The 14,016-nt window shown below is 42.5% G+C and overlaps 1 protein-coding gene across 1 annotated transcript; it reads left to right on the top strand.

Moving 5' to 3' along the window:
- Positions 1-2,109: 2,109 nt before the first annotated feature.
- On the top strand, positions 2,110-13,760 carry emc3 (ER membrane protein complex subunit 3). The gene is made up of 9 exons (XM_083971507.1): positions 2,110-2,345; positions 4,277-4,490; positions 6,514-6,571; positions 7,121-7,214; positions 8,184-8,288; positions 9,640-9,721; positions 9,818-9,897; positions 10,543-10,625; positions 13,020-13,760. The coding sequence occupies exons 2-9, from the start codon at positions 4,336-4,338 to the stop codon at positions 13,146-13,148; spliced, it is 786 nt and encodes a 261-aa protein (XP_083827633.1). The 5' UTR covers positions 2,110-2,345; positions 4,277-4,335; the 3' UTR covers positions 13,149-13,760.
- Positions 13,761-14,016: the final 256 nt, after the last annotated feature.

Raw genomic sequence — 14,016 nt, 5'->3', positions numbered from 1 at the left:
CTGAGTGGACGACCGCTGAGCAGCAGCGAGGGCCCTGCTGGACACAGAGACAGATCGCTGGCTCAAATCCCGTCCGGCTGAGCTGAGTCTCTGAAGAGGAAACACACAGATTCAAGTTCAACCTTCATTTAGCTTCACACACACACACAGGAGGAAACAAAGCCCTCTGATTTCAGGAGAACTGAATTAATTTTAGACCAGAAACACTGAATACAGTCACAGTCAGGACAGAATAATTCACCCAAAATTGAAATTTCCCTAATTATCTCCTCCCCCTCATGTGGACTAAGGGCTGGGAGAAGTTTCAGAGTCCTCCGTGGCTTCTCTGAGTTACAGGGGGTCTCGGCGTAGCAGTGCATGTCCATATGACGGTTGCAAATGGATACCAACTGTCTTCGTAACAAAAAGACACACCAAAAAACATCCAAATACCTCCATGCTGCTCGTATGTAATGTCCCTCTTGTATTGAAGCCCCGAAATGCAAAATTGTCCTGAAAAAAATTAAAGAAGTCTATATTTGAGAAGCTTCCGCTACAAAACAAGCTTGAAATATAGACTTCAATACAAGATGGACATTACATACGAGCAGCATGGAGGTATCTGGATGTTTTTTGGTGTGTCTTTTTGTTACGAAGACAGTTGGTATCCATTTGCAACCGTCATATGGACATGCACTGCTACGCCGAGACCCCCTGTAACTCAGAGAACCCACGGAGGACTCTGAAATTTCAATTTTGGGTGAACTATCCCTTTAACTGCATGTTCCCAGCAGCTTCCAGAAAACACAGCTCATCACATTACTACGTCTTCAAACTCATTACACGGTGCTCCACTTTCTCAAACTGCACCAGAGCTCCCAGTGAAGCCCCCCACCTCCCCCCACCTCCTCCCAATACCTCCCACTGTCATCTGCTCCACGGTGAAAATATATTTTCATGCCAGACCAATTATTTTTTCCTTTAATTTCATAGGCTACTGCCATGGAAAAACTACTTTCACAAAAGTTTCTTCATAAATCAGCTTCATGTTTAGCAGCCGTTAGCTTCTGCTGATGTTCAATAGACACTGGAATCGGATTCTACTTAATGAGACACTGATCATGCTGCCATTAAAAATCAAAGTTATGCTCAGCTCACGAGTATCTGCACATGGTATGGGACTGTAGGCCAATTAAAACATTCTGGACTGAGGTCTGCCTATGTGTGAGCAAAATAACTAGAACTCATATAGAGCCAGATCCTGCTGTCTGTCTTCTGGGTATCTTTTCCAGGCTTACGAACCAGGTAAATAATAAATGTCTAGCAATAGCCTTTACTGTTGCTAAAAAGCTATTATATTGCCATTGGAAAGCTACATCAGCTCCTATTATCCAAGTCTGGTTCAATGTACTCATTAAAATAGCAAAACTGGAAAGAGTTATATAGGCCTACTGCAACACAAACTCAGTGGATAAATATGAAAAAATGTGGTCTTGTTTCCTAACTGCTATGGAATGAGTCGGGGAAAAAGAAAAAAAGGAATTTGGTGTGGCAGCATTGTCCCTGTCTGTGATGGTGCCCATTTTGATATAGTAATGTCTTTGGATATACCTGTTTTTGGTTGTTTATTTATTTTTGTTTTGTTCTGTTTTGTCTTAGTTTTTTTTTTTTCCTGCTGCTGTCGAAAAAAGTTATTCCACCTGTGTTGATTTCTGAACTCTTCCGGGAACTGTGTATTTTTTTTTCAGGTAAAACCTCTTTTAGGCCGTGAAAATAGGCCGTTTCTTTGGGTCTGTTCACAACACTGTATGTTGTAAATCTCTGGGCAGGGCTATTATGGGCTGGCGTTGCTAACGGGAGTAGTGCAGAGAGTCTTCTACTGCAAATAAAGTACTTAGGGGCTATTTGTAGATCTACAACCCCACTTTTTAAAAAAAAATGCTACTATCCCTTTAAACCTTTTCAGATTTCTTTGTCCCATTAGGAAAATTCCTCCACTGTCTCCATGTCCAGCAGCACCAGAGGCCGGGGACTGAGCCCCCTCTCCCCCGGAGCAGCTCCCTCCATCACCGCCTGGTGGCGCTGCAGTCCCGCGGCCGGAGGAGAGGCGGATGAGGCGGATGAAGCTGCAGCAGCAGAAGCAGAAATCTGCTCCTCAGTCTCATCCCGGAGTGAAGAGAACAGCGATGGCCGCGGTGGAGTAGACCATTCATCCTGTTGAACATCTACTAGCTAACTAGCTACACCTCCATCCACCCACCCATCCACCTCCACACAGCGGAGCTCTGCGCCCCTGTCTGCGGGGAAACAGCCTCCTAGTGTCGGCCACAGCGCTCAGGAAACACCGCGGCGTCAGCAGGAAGAAGGTAACGTTAGCCGGCCGCGCTAACGACAACACGCACAGACAAAGACCAGCAACCCGCGCTGGTTCTTTAATTAATACACTGTGGGTTAAACCTTAATGATTCTGGTTTTAATTAACTTTATAAACAACTCGGCTCCTCAGTGTAAAGTTCACCGGGGGCTGGGGAGCTCGGTGTCCGGTAAAACGTCACCGACCGGCGGGTAGCAGCGAGCTAACTACCGGCTAACGGACTGACAGCTCGTAGCTTCATGCTAACTCACCAGCTGTCACTCAGCCACACCGGTTTATTAACATTAAATAATACAGAATTAAATATGCACTAAGGAAACAGTAGCCTACAGTTCAAATGTCATGAATATCGCTATAAAAAAAAGTTATGTTGATAAAGATATAGCCTAATCTCTTCATCGATACAAATAAAGTTAATGAGACAAATTCTGATATTAACAGTTCTTTGCCGGATAAATACATAAATGAATGTGAAATGTTATTCACAAAAGACACTGAGGGAGTAAATAAAGATAAAATAAAGACTGAGACCATGTCCAAGTCCATCCCTGTCTCCAGTCCCAGTCCTCATAATAATAACCATGTGTCTCTATATTTACATTATTCCTCCTCAGCTACAAAGAAAAGATGATTAAAATATTAAAATATAAACCATATTTAATGTGAACAACGTTTGTATTGAACAGAAGAACATTTTCTGTTGTGTGCTATGCTAAGTAATGCATTGCATTGCACTTATTGCACTGCCTGAGTTGTCAATGCTTGTCATGTTGTAGTATTGTGTGTTGGATGTTGTAAGTACAGAGTGACAATCAATTTCCCTTCAGAGGGATTAATAAAGTAAACCAACCAACCAACACAGCACAGAACCTGCTGAAGTCTCCTCCCACTGTTGTCATGGTGACACCAAGTTGTTATACTTGACTTAACTTAAAACTTAAAAGACCTTTATTGTCCTTAACGGAAGCTTAACAATCCCCACATTTCCACTCAACACATTTCATAAAAAAAACTCTCCTCCCATTTGCAGTCAGAACAAAGCATGCATTAAAAACATCATACATATAAAATAGGATTAAAAGTCAAGGTGTGTGCTGAGACTTTACTACAACTACGCATTTTAATTATCTGGAACTTATTGAAAATCACATCACAGAAACCAAAGTGAGACAGAGACACAGAGACATTGGTGGTTAAAATAAACATATGTCACTACAGCTGTGGTCTTGAGCCCAGTTGACCAAGACCTTGAAGATCGCTGTGTTTCTTTCTTTCTTTCTTTCTTTCTTTAAAGGGACAACGAGGAGTTTTGTTAAAGCAAAGTGTTTCCACACTACATTTATGAGCCTCCGCACCGTGAAATTCTTTGACCGGCGCAAGACAGACTCATGTTTTCATTCATCAAGAATTAAAGTCAGAGGTTGGAAGACGATCACATACCGTCGTAGTTCCCACCATAAACGGAGATTCGGCGGCGTTATTCTCATGACTCGCCACGAAACCGAAAGTAAAGAAACGCTGGTCGGCTCGCCCAGCATTTCCACCACCACTAATAATAACAAAATAACCATAGAGACAAAACCATAGATTTATCTAAAATGGACCATTAACAAGTGGTAACGGAGATTCATCCACATTAATATCAGACTTTTTTAGAACCAGATAGAAACTCCTCGTTGTCCCTTTAACCTTTATTTAGATCTCGAAAGCCATTGAGTGTAAACCCTCATTTCCAATGACGTCGAGAGCACATCAAATCAAAACAACAATCACATAACAATTACAGTAATCATAAAAATACATCAAACAGCAATACGATCACACATTATCAACCATTTTTTGGATTTTTTGAAGCAGTTGCATTCAAAAGCGTGCATATTTATGACCATGTTTTTATGTTTGATCATGTGTCTCTCTCCTCAGTCAGGCTGAACCAGACTGAACCAGACTGAACCGGTCTGATCCGGACCAAACCGGTCTGAATGGCGGAGCCGGAGCTGCTGCTGGACTCGAACATCCGGCTGTGGGTGGTGCTGCCCATCGTCTTCATCACCTTCCTGGTGGGAGTGATCCGGCACTACGTGTCCATCCTGCTGCAGAGCGACAAGAAGCTGACGCTGGAGCAGGTGTCTGACAGGTAACACACACTCACCTGGTTGCTATGGAGACGGCTCAGCTCATCTATCCACAAGTTTCCGAACGTGATCTATGGTCAAAACCGGAAGCTGGTTTTGCCGGTTTTGGTGGAATTGACCTCTGGCTAAGCCCCGCCCCCTCCACTCACTCGGACAAACGGTCAACATTCGGTGACAGTTGCTATAGCAACAGCTGTCACAGTAGAGACATTTCACAGGAGACAGAAAGATTAAATATCTGGAAGTCACCAAGACTTCACTTAGCTTTACTGCTATGGCTGTCGGTTGCCGCGAAACGCCGATAGCGACGGGCTAATTTCTGTTAACCTGTCTATGGAGTTTTACATTACACGTTAGCATTAAGCTAGCAGACTTTATGCTTAGTTGTGATGCTGGCTAACATCTAAACATCTCTGACAATATGTTGCCTCAAATACGTTGTTGACTGAACTTAGAACAGATGTAGACATCCTTGTTAAGTTTATCCACGTTTAGTTGGTGTTGTGGTCTACTGCATAACTTTATCCAGAGCAGACACTTCTCTTGGTTGAGATGTGACTTGGGAAAAGGTAAAAAAATCCCCCCGTGGCCTCTCAGGATACCTAGTGTCAGAGCTGCATGTACCCCATGAACACCGTTTGACCATTTAAACTTAAAATGTCAAGAAAAAACATATAAAAACTAATGAAAACTGACTAACTGCAATGCATTTCAATGGACGTGGAAGCAGAGAATGTCCGAGTGTATGGGCTAGCTATGCTCACTGTGATTGGCTCATCGCGTTTGAGGGTGTGGCTTAAGGCCCTTTCACACCGCGGACGTAACGAATAAACGACACGAAATTGCGAAATATTCGCGGCCAAATATTTCGCATCAAAACCATACACACCGGCGGCGACGCGAATATGCGACAGATGTGACGATTAGATTCCAAAGTTTCGCTTTACGACGGCTGGTTCTTCGCCTCCACGTCATGTCTTTAATCTGTTAATTATCCCTCACGTCGCTATGCCACTGTCGTCTTGTTACCAACTTCACTCAACACAGCAGCTCACTGTCTGATCACTGATCAATATATGATCACTGTCCTGACAGTATGAACACACTCTATTGCTATTTCTCCTCTCCTCTCCTCCTCTCTCCTCCGAGACACAGGTTATTTACATTGTTTACATTAGCGGCCAAGCACGTGTCCATGCGCCCGTGTGTGTGTGTGTGTGTGTGTGTGTCCGTGTGTGTGTCCGTGTGTGTAAGTGCGGTGCGACCGCACGCTAGAGAGACGGCAGGTGGAGGGGCTGACTGGCAGAGATCAGAGCAAAGACGGTAAAACGCAAAAAAAAAAAAACTTTTTTCCTGTGAGAGACTGTGGCGGCCGAGACTGTGCGGCCACAGTCTGTTAAGGGAAACAGCTGTGTGTGTTCTGACGTGGGGGCTGTGACGTACCTCCTCTTCACGCCACATGATTGGTTGATGCGTTTATTCGCCGGGCGAAAGCTCAGAAAAATCGACCGCACGACGAAAAAAAATTATGTCGCATTTTCGCCGCGACACATTCGCGGTCGGTGTGAAAGGACCCGTGATGAAAACCGGGGGTCGAAAAAAAATATTGATGCACGAAAAATACGTCTCCGGTGTGAAAGGGCCTTTAGCCATAGGTCAATTGTACGTTTACGCTTCCATGGTTTCCAGTCGTTTTCATAGTTGCAGTAAATGCATGGATCTATTAACGCTGGTTTTTAACACGGATGGCTTTTCATTTGTGTGATATCCACTGTTAAAAGCTGCTGTGATGATCCATGCCTTTTACAGATTTTCATTGAAGAAAAAAAAAAAAATCCATGCATGTACCGCGACTACAGAAACCATGGAGACATAAACATAAAATTCCACTGGAAGAGCAAAACCAGCAAAACAGGCTACGTTTTTGACGTTCGGAAAAAGGTGGATAATCAAACCAGCTGATCTGATCTGATCTGTGTGTGTCTGTGTGTGTGTGTGTGTGTGTGTGTGTTTCTCCTGGTGCAGTCAGGTTCTTATTCGGAGCAGGATCCTCAGAGAAAATGGAAAATACATTCCCAAACAGGTAGGATTTATTATTTATGTTATATATTTATATTATTTATATATAATATTTCAGAGACATTATTCTCTATATAATATATTGATACAGCAGATAGTCTCACTGTATTGATTACTTGAAGCTCTGTATTGATTTTTATCAGCAGTGACTGTGGTTTTGTACAAAAGAAAGTGTTATGTTAGATGTTGCAGTGAACATGTATTATATTAATCACTAAACTGTTAACTAATTCAATTTCTATATTTACAGTGTCGTGCAAAACTTTGGTCCAAGTGTCTGTTAATGTGAACAGTTCATCAAGTGGAAGATGAAATGATCTCCTAAAGACATAAAGTTACAGACGACACATTCACTTTACATTTTAAACTACATATATTTTCATCTTTTCCATGTTCAAACTGTCACATAATACACTGATATTGATGAAAATATTGAAAAAGTGTGTGTTGCTGTTGCTGGTGCAGTGACAGACGTGTCGTCACTCTTATCTTACATCTCCTAATCAATATAAAATGACTTTCATCCACTGTAACTGAGTTTCTTCTCTTTTAGTCCTTTCTGATGAGGAAGTTCTACTTCAACAACCAAGAGGATGGGTTCTTCAAGAAGACCAAGAGAAAGGTTGTTCCTCCGTCTCCAATGACAGGTGACCATTTACACAGCCATGATTCATGTTATAATGTGTGTTATTACATTTTTTTTATTTTTTTATTGGTTTATTTGGGTGGGACAGTGCACATTAATGGACATATAAAAACATGTAAATGTGCCAGATCGTAGCAGCTAGTGCTAGTTTCCATCCGGAGTCCCAAAACATAAAAACAGTAGGCTACAGTGCAAAGGTGCCAGGTCAAAGTAACAAGTGCTAAAAGTGCAGGAGTGCATCATGGGTACCAAGTTGTATTGCACGGTGCCCTAAAGTGCACATCGGTTTAGAGTGCCAGATTGTGTTGCACTATGCCCGTAGCTACACACAGTTGCACAAGAAGGAGTGTGTAGATATTGCAAGAGATGTGATACATAATTGTGATTATGTAAATACTACTAGAACCAAAAAGACGTACACTGAAATAACATTATGTACGACTGTTTATGGGATGGATAAGATGGATGAAGATGCAACCATGCAAGACCAGGACAGGGTTTCTTGAAGGAGTTGTGCTAGAATGGATTAGGAACACAACAAAACCAAATATAATACAGTGTGATAAAGTGCTACAGTGCTAGAAGAAAAACTGTCAGGGATGGAGAGATGAAATGGGGGTGCAGCAATGCAAGAACCGGGTCAGGGTTTTTGTTGGAGTTGTGCTAAGATGGAATAAGAAACACAAACAACAACCCTAACATACAATGTAATAAGGTGATACAGTGCTCAGGTAAAAGGTTGCAGTGCTTAAGAGAGTTGTTGGGGTTTGAGTCGGCTGTCGGAGGTGAGTGGATGGAAAGGAGAGCAACGATGCAGAGACCTGAGACATGATTTAGTTTGGAGTTGTACTGAGGAAAAGCTTTTTCCTTTTATCTGTGTGCCCTAGATTAGACAGGAGACCTTGAAACATGTTGTGACACTGTGTGTTTGAATAACGGTGACACAACAACACCATTTGTCTCCTCTCAGACCCCAGCATGCTGACCGACATGATGAAAGGAAACGTCACCAACGTGCTGCCCATGATCCTGATCGGAGGCTGGATCAACTGGACCTTCTCTGGATTCGTAACAAGTAATAACCCCGGCCGCTCCCTTACAGAGTTTTTAACCCCGCTCCCTTACAGAGTTTTTAACCCCGCTCCCTTACAGAGTTTTTAACCCCGCTCCCTTACAGAGCTTACAGAGTTTTTAACCCCGCTCCCTTACAGAGCTTACAGAGTTTTTAACCCCGCTCCCTTACAGAGTTTTTAACCCCGCTCCCTTACAGAGCTTACAGAGTTTTTAACCCCGCTCCCTTACAGAGTTTTTAACCCGCTCCCTTACAGAGTTTTTAACCCCGCTCCCTTACAGAGTTTTTAACCCCGCTCCCTTACAGAGTTTTTAACCCCGCTCCCTTACAGAGTTTGGTACCAGAGGCCTGTACTGCAAAGGAGGCTCAACATAGCCAGGCTTTGTGTTCATGTTCCAGCTCAACTAAACCTCAAGTCCCGGTCCGAGTTACCACGGTTACTACGAAGCTGGTTATCAACTTGGTTTTCTTAAGTCCGGCTCTCAGCTTCGTGCTCTGTGCGCGTTCACATCAAAGGGCGTTTAGCGTCATATGATTCTACTTCTGCACGAAATAGAGCGACAACGGGCTGATTTCAGCCCAGAGCAGCAGGTTGTTTTAAAATGACAGTTGTTGTTGCTCTAGTTTATTTAGTTTAAATGAATAAAGCTTCATATTTAAAAGTAGCCCAATGTAGAGCTGTCAGAAATTAAAAGCAGCCTCCTCTCGTCGTATTTGCAGCAACACTGTTGCTTCATGCTGCGATCAGGGTTTTTTTGTATCGCTCATAGCCTACTCTCTCCATTAAATTGTGTTTTATATTGTTTTCATATATTTCACTGATCGCAATTATAAAATGCGAGTGTTGAAAGCGAGGCTGCGTGTGCGTATGAAAATAGTTACAGTGGGTTTTTAGCTGCTGTAGCTACAAGCGTATCTCATATTGTCTCTGTACAAAGACCTTTTTAAATGTGAAAACAACGTAGACCTATTCAAGATTTGTGTTTGGGCAACACGCGAAGCATTGAAATTAATTTATTCATGGCCACATTAAGTGAAATTATTAACTTTACCGATTATCCATCTGATTATCTGTCCTGCTGCGAGCGCACAACTTCTTTCAGTGGTGACTGTAGCTTATATAAAAGTAAAATATATAGCCTATAGCCTGTGTAAGTGAGTTGAGGAGAACAACTGTAGGCGGAGACGCTCAGAGATGGAGATCTACCCGGGTTTGTAGTACAGGAGAGCCTGGCTTTAGACTCAACATACCTCACTAACCCACTAAACTGGCTTCACAGTAACAGTACAGGCCTCAGGTCAGATGTGGGTCATGTGGTAACTCGTCTTCATCTTCATCTCCTCTGCCCTGCAGCCAAGGTTCCCTTCCCTCTGACGCTGCGCTTCAAGCCGATGCTGCAGCAAGGCATCGAGCTGCTGTCGCTGGACGCCTCCTGGTAAACCACTAACACCACATCTGTCCAGTTGTTTTATATAGAAACCTCAGCAGTGTGTGACTTTTATCATGTGTTGTGTGTGTGTTTTCCATCCAGGGTGAGCTCAGCATCGTGGTATTTCCTCAACGTGTTTGGACTTCGCAGCATGTACTCGTTAATTCTGGGCCAAGATAACGGTAATTTCAGTGTTTGAGTGTTTTTGTCACATCACATTAAAGGAGCTCTATGTCAGAAATATGGCAGTTAATTAAGCAATATTACCCTCGAGGGCTTCAGTGCCGTGCTCAAATGACGTTAAAGCACACCTATAATACCTATGGACACGTGGATTAATACAACAATAGACAAGACTTGTGTCCACATTTTGAAGTTTAAATAGTGTCTTTAGGTGAAAGTATGCCAGGGCAGTATGAAAAAGGCCACTAATTGCTCTTTTTTTTTTTTTGGCTTCTCCCATTCATTTCAATGCAAAATTTTTCACAGTTTTTCATGACTTAACGTAGCAAAAAATTCATATTCTGTAGAGAAAAGTAATAGCACACCAATCCTGATCAAACCACGCTTTGATATGTAATTTCATAATTTGCGCTGCAGTATTTTGAATTTGACTGCAGCAACAGTTTTGGCCACAGTCTTCCAAACAGCTCCTTTAAAGTTTAAACTACCAGTGGTTCTTTGATTTGCTCTCTGCAACATTGACAGTCATATCTGGTCTGAGTTGTTGTAATGTTTTATCTTGAGATGGTGAAACACAGCCTGTCAATGAAGTTTCCTAACTGGATATTGATTCTTGTTTCTGTCGTGTGTTTAAACTCCCACAGGTGCGGATCAGTCGAGGATCATGCAGGAGCAGATGAGTGGCGCTGCCATGGCGATGCCTGCAGACACCAACAAGGCTTTCAAGGTACAAACCAGAGTCAGGAGGATGTGTTATGCCTGGTTTACACCAAACGATTTCCACAGTCCCATCGTTAAGTTTAACTCATTGAGTGCCAACCACGTAATTTCTCGTTTTTCGTTCCCATGCGTTGAGTGCCGAAAACGTAATTTTACGTTTTTTGCTTTTTTTTTAAATTATGAAAATAGACACTTTAATACACATTATATGTAAATTTGGGGACTCTACGACGAGGAGAACTGAAATAGATGACGATCAAAGTCACATGACAGCTCATGATCTGGAAGTTTTTATCATAACTCGGCTTCTGCAAACGAGTTCTGCATGCAGATGCAGCAGCTGCTCTGCTCTCACCCGCGACGCTGCAGCAGCTGCTCAGCTCTCAGCCGACAGTCCTGCCCGGTCTTCCTCTGGAGCAACACCGTGTCCTCCCCAAAGTCCTCCCGCGGTAAAATCTGATGGTCTCTGGGCCAAAGCAGACCGGCATCACCGACCCGTACCACAGAAGGACCGCGACCACCGGCGGGACCGGTCTTCCTGAGCCGCTGTGGCCGACTGACCCTCACGCTCCGCGGGGAGAAGCTGTGACACGTCGTCTGTGTTATTGTTGTTTAGTGGCGCTCCCCCCGCCCCCGCTGGTGGATTTGTGAATAGAACAACAATTGTTGTGTATATTTATCTTATACGAGCCCTTTGATCCAGAAATGCGAGTGTCAGAAGAGCGACAGACACAAACAGAGCACCTTTCATAAAGGACGCTCTATCTCCTTTTCTAGAAAAAAAGGAGGGATTTTGGTGAAACCCAGCCATGTTTAGCTTGACTTTTCTCAGGAACGGAGGCACGTAGAAACAAACGGTTTGTGGCCACTTGAAGCATTAAGTAAAACCTTTCAATTGAGCCACAGTATGTGTTGGTGGCAATAATATAGAATACACTGTGGCTCTACATAAAAAGTCAAAAATGGTCTAAATTGCCGGTACACTTGACTAAAACTTTGGAAAGGAGCGCGGCACTCAATGAGTTAAGGGGGTAATCTGCCGTCTGCGACTGCGTTTCATACCAGTCTTTCCCTAGTCTTGCGCTTGCGATAAGTCGCAGTGACGTAACACGATCAACAACCAATAGATTAGCACTGACAAAAACCGAAACAGGAAACCAGACAGTCAATAACAAACATGGACCAGAGCGACTGATATAACAGCCAGATAATAACATAACAGCTGGCTCACGGTTGCCGCGAAATGCTAATTTCTGTTAGCCCGTCTATGAGGTTTTACATTATATGTTAGCATTAAGCTAGCAGACTTTATGTTGTGATACTGGCTGTGTGTTTTCAAACTGTGTGGGTTTGATTGAACATCTTTGATGCTTAAATATATATATTCCCGCTTGATATATTACTTTACTCCTCTTTTTATTTTATGTAGGCCATTTTTACTGTAGGGCAGGCTAACCTTCAATTTGGAGTGACAAATAAAACCTTGACGCAAGAAGATTTTGCCCTTTTTTTGAGAACTGACATTGATACACTACTAATTCAGTAACAGTTGTAAATGTGACTTTGAAGGTTTTTTTTTTTTATATATATATATATATATATATTTTACCGTTAAAAAGTAAGCTCACTACTGTCTGTCCCATAGAAGAACATGACAGCAGCAGCAGCCTAGTTTGGAACAAGCTGATTCTCCTCCATTTTTATACAATTTCTGCTGTGCATGATGGGGAAAAAAACTCCAAAATAATCTAGTTGTAGTCTTGTAAATAGTGACCCTATAAGATTCACAGTCTTTGGGGCGGTGCGTGGAGGCTACAGTCCTCAACGCAGGCGTCCCCGGTTCGAATCCCATGTCGGGCAGACCTTTCCTGCATGTCATTCCCCCTCTCTCTGCCTCCCCCTTTCCTGTCTATCTCACTGTGCTATCAAATAAAGGCAAAAACACCAAACAATTATAGTTAAAAAAAAAAAAAAAGATTCACAGTCTTTGTAAAATCTAGTCTGAGACTAGTCTATTTTTTATTTATTTTTTATTTAAAAGGGACAATACACATTAATGAACATTCGTACGTGTGCACAAATGTAAATGCGTCAGAGTTAGCAACTTGCTAATTTGCATCCGTAGTCCCTTGGCAGGTAACACACAAACAGAAATACACAAGAATTATACAGCGGTTCACAATCATATACACATTCATACCTAGACATAAAGTGCCTGGTATAAAGTGCAAAAACTCTAAACACCAGTCTTTAGATGTGAGCTGATAGTCTTTTAGAGTCTTTTCTAAATCTTTTCCAAGTCTTCTGGTGTGTGGGTAGCATTAGTGTTAGTTTAGTTAGTGAGTGTGTGTTGTTGTAGCTCAGTGTGTTGATGTGAGTCCGTGTGTGTCCCCCGTCTCAGGCGGAGTGGGAGGCTCTGGAGCTGACCGACCACCAGTGGGCGCTGGAGAGCGTGGAGGAGGATCTGATGAGCCGGGAGCTGGACTTCGATGGGATGTTCAGCAAGGAGCTGCCCAGCGGCATCTTCTGACTTCTAACCCGGAGCTTCAGTTTGGATTCTGATCATTGCAGGGATTTGTTTTGTTTTTTTTGTTTAATTTGTGGGTAAAGAAAGACACATTCGACGGGACGAATCCCTCCATGTTATGCAAAGTTTACATTCACTACTCGTTTGTTTGTGGTCCTTGTCTCACTGTTCATTCCTGTCCATCATCAAGTATCTGAAACAACCTAAAAAAAAAACACTGGTTCTGCTGCATCGCTTTGTTTTTTTCCAACCAATGAAACAAGGAGATGTTTGGGAGAAATTAAGTTGCTTTTTTGCTAATTAATTAAAAATGCATTATTACTAGCTTTCAACTGTATGCCATCATACTGCAGTTAGGTCATAGACTGTGAACTATAATGTAGTGCTTCTAATGTCTTGAGTTGTGCGCAGCTGGATCGGCTGTCTCTCTCCATCATGTTTAACTGGTAGGACGGACACAACAGTCCCATCATCCTACAGGTGTGAATGGTGTTTGATTAAACTTTAACACTCATTAAAAACTTGTTTTTTTCATAGATCATAGATGAAACTGTGTTCGGTGTCTGAACTGTAGACTCAGAACCAAATTAGATTTTCTTTGTGTGATTGAAATATTGTTTTTAAAGTATGTAGACGGTTTATTTTGTAATGTAACTGCCCTGTGTTTTGTACAGTATAAAACCTGTTTTGACTAAAATACCCAGTTTTGATTTGTTGCATTGCACCCCCAACACACACACAATTACACAAGTGTTAATGTGTTTATATAGAAGCCTTTTTGGCACACACACCCTTTGGTTTAACACACACACTTCACCTCCTGTATGAGCGGTGACTGGTTGATCTCACTGACCTTCACACCGCAGAGGAG

Source organism: Trachurus trachurus (assembly GCF_905171665.1).
Source record: "Trachurus trachurus genome assembly, chromosome: 5".
In the NCBI taxonomy this organism is placed as follows: domain Eukaryota; kingdom Metazoa; phylum Chordata; class Actinopteri; order Carangiformes; family Carangidae; genus Trachurus; species Trachurus trachurus.
Note: the sequence above shows the minus strand (reverse complement) of the source record. Positions and strands in the feature narration are given on the sequence as shown.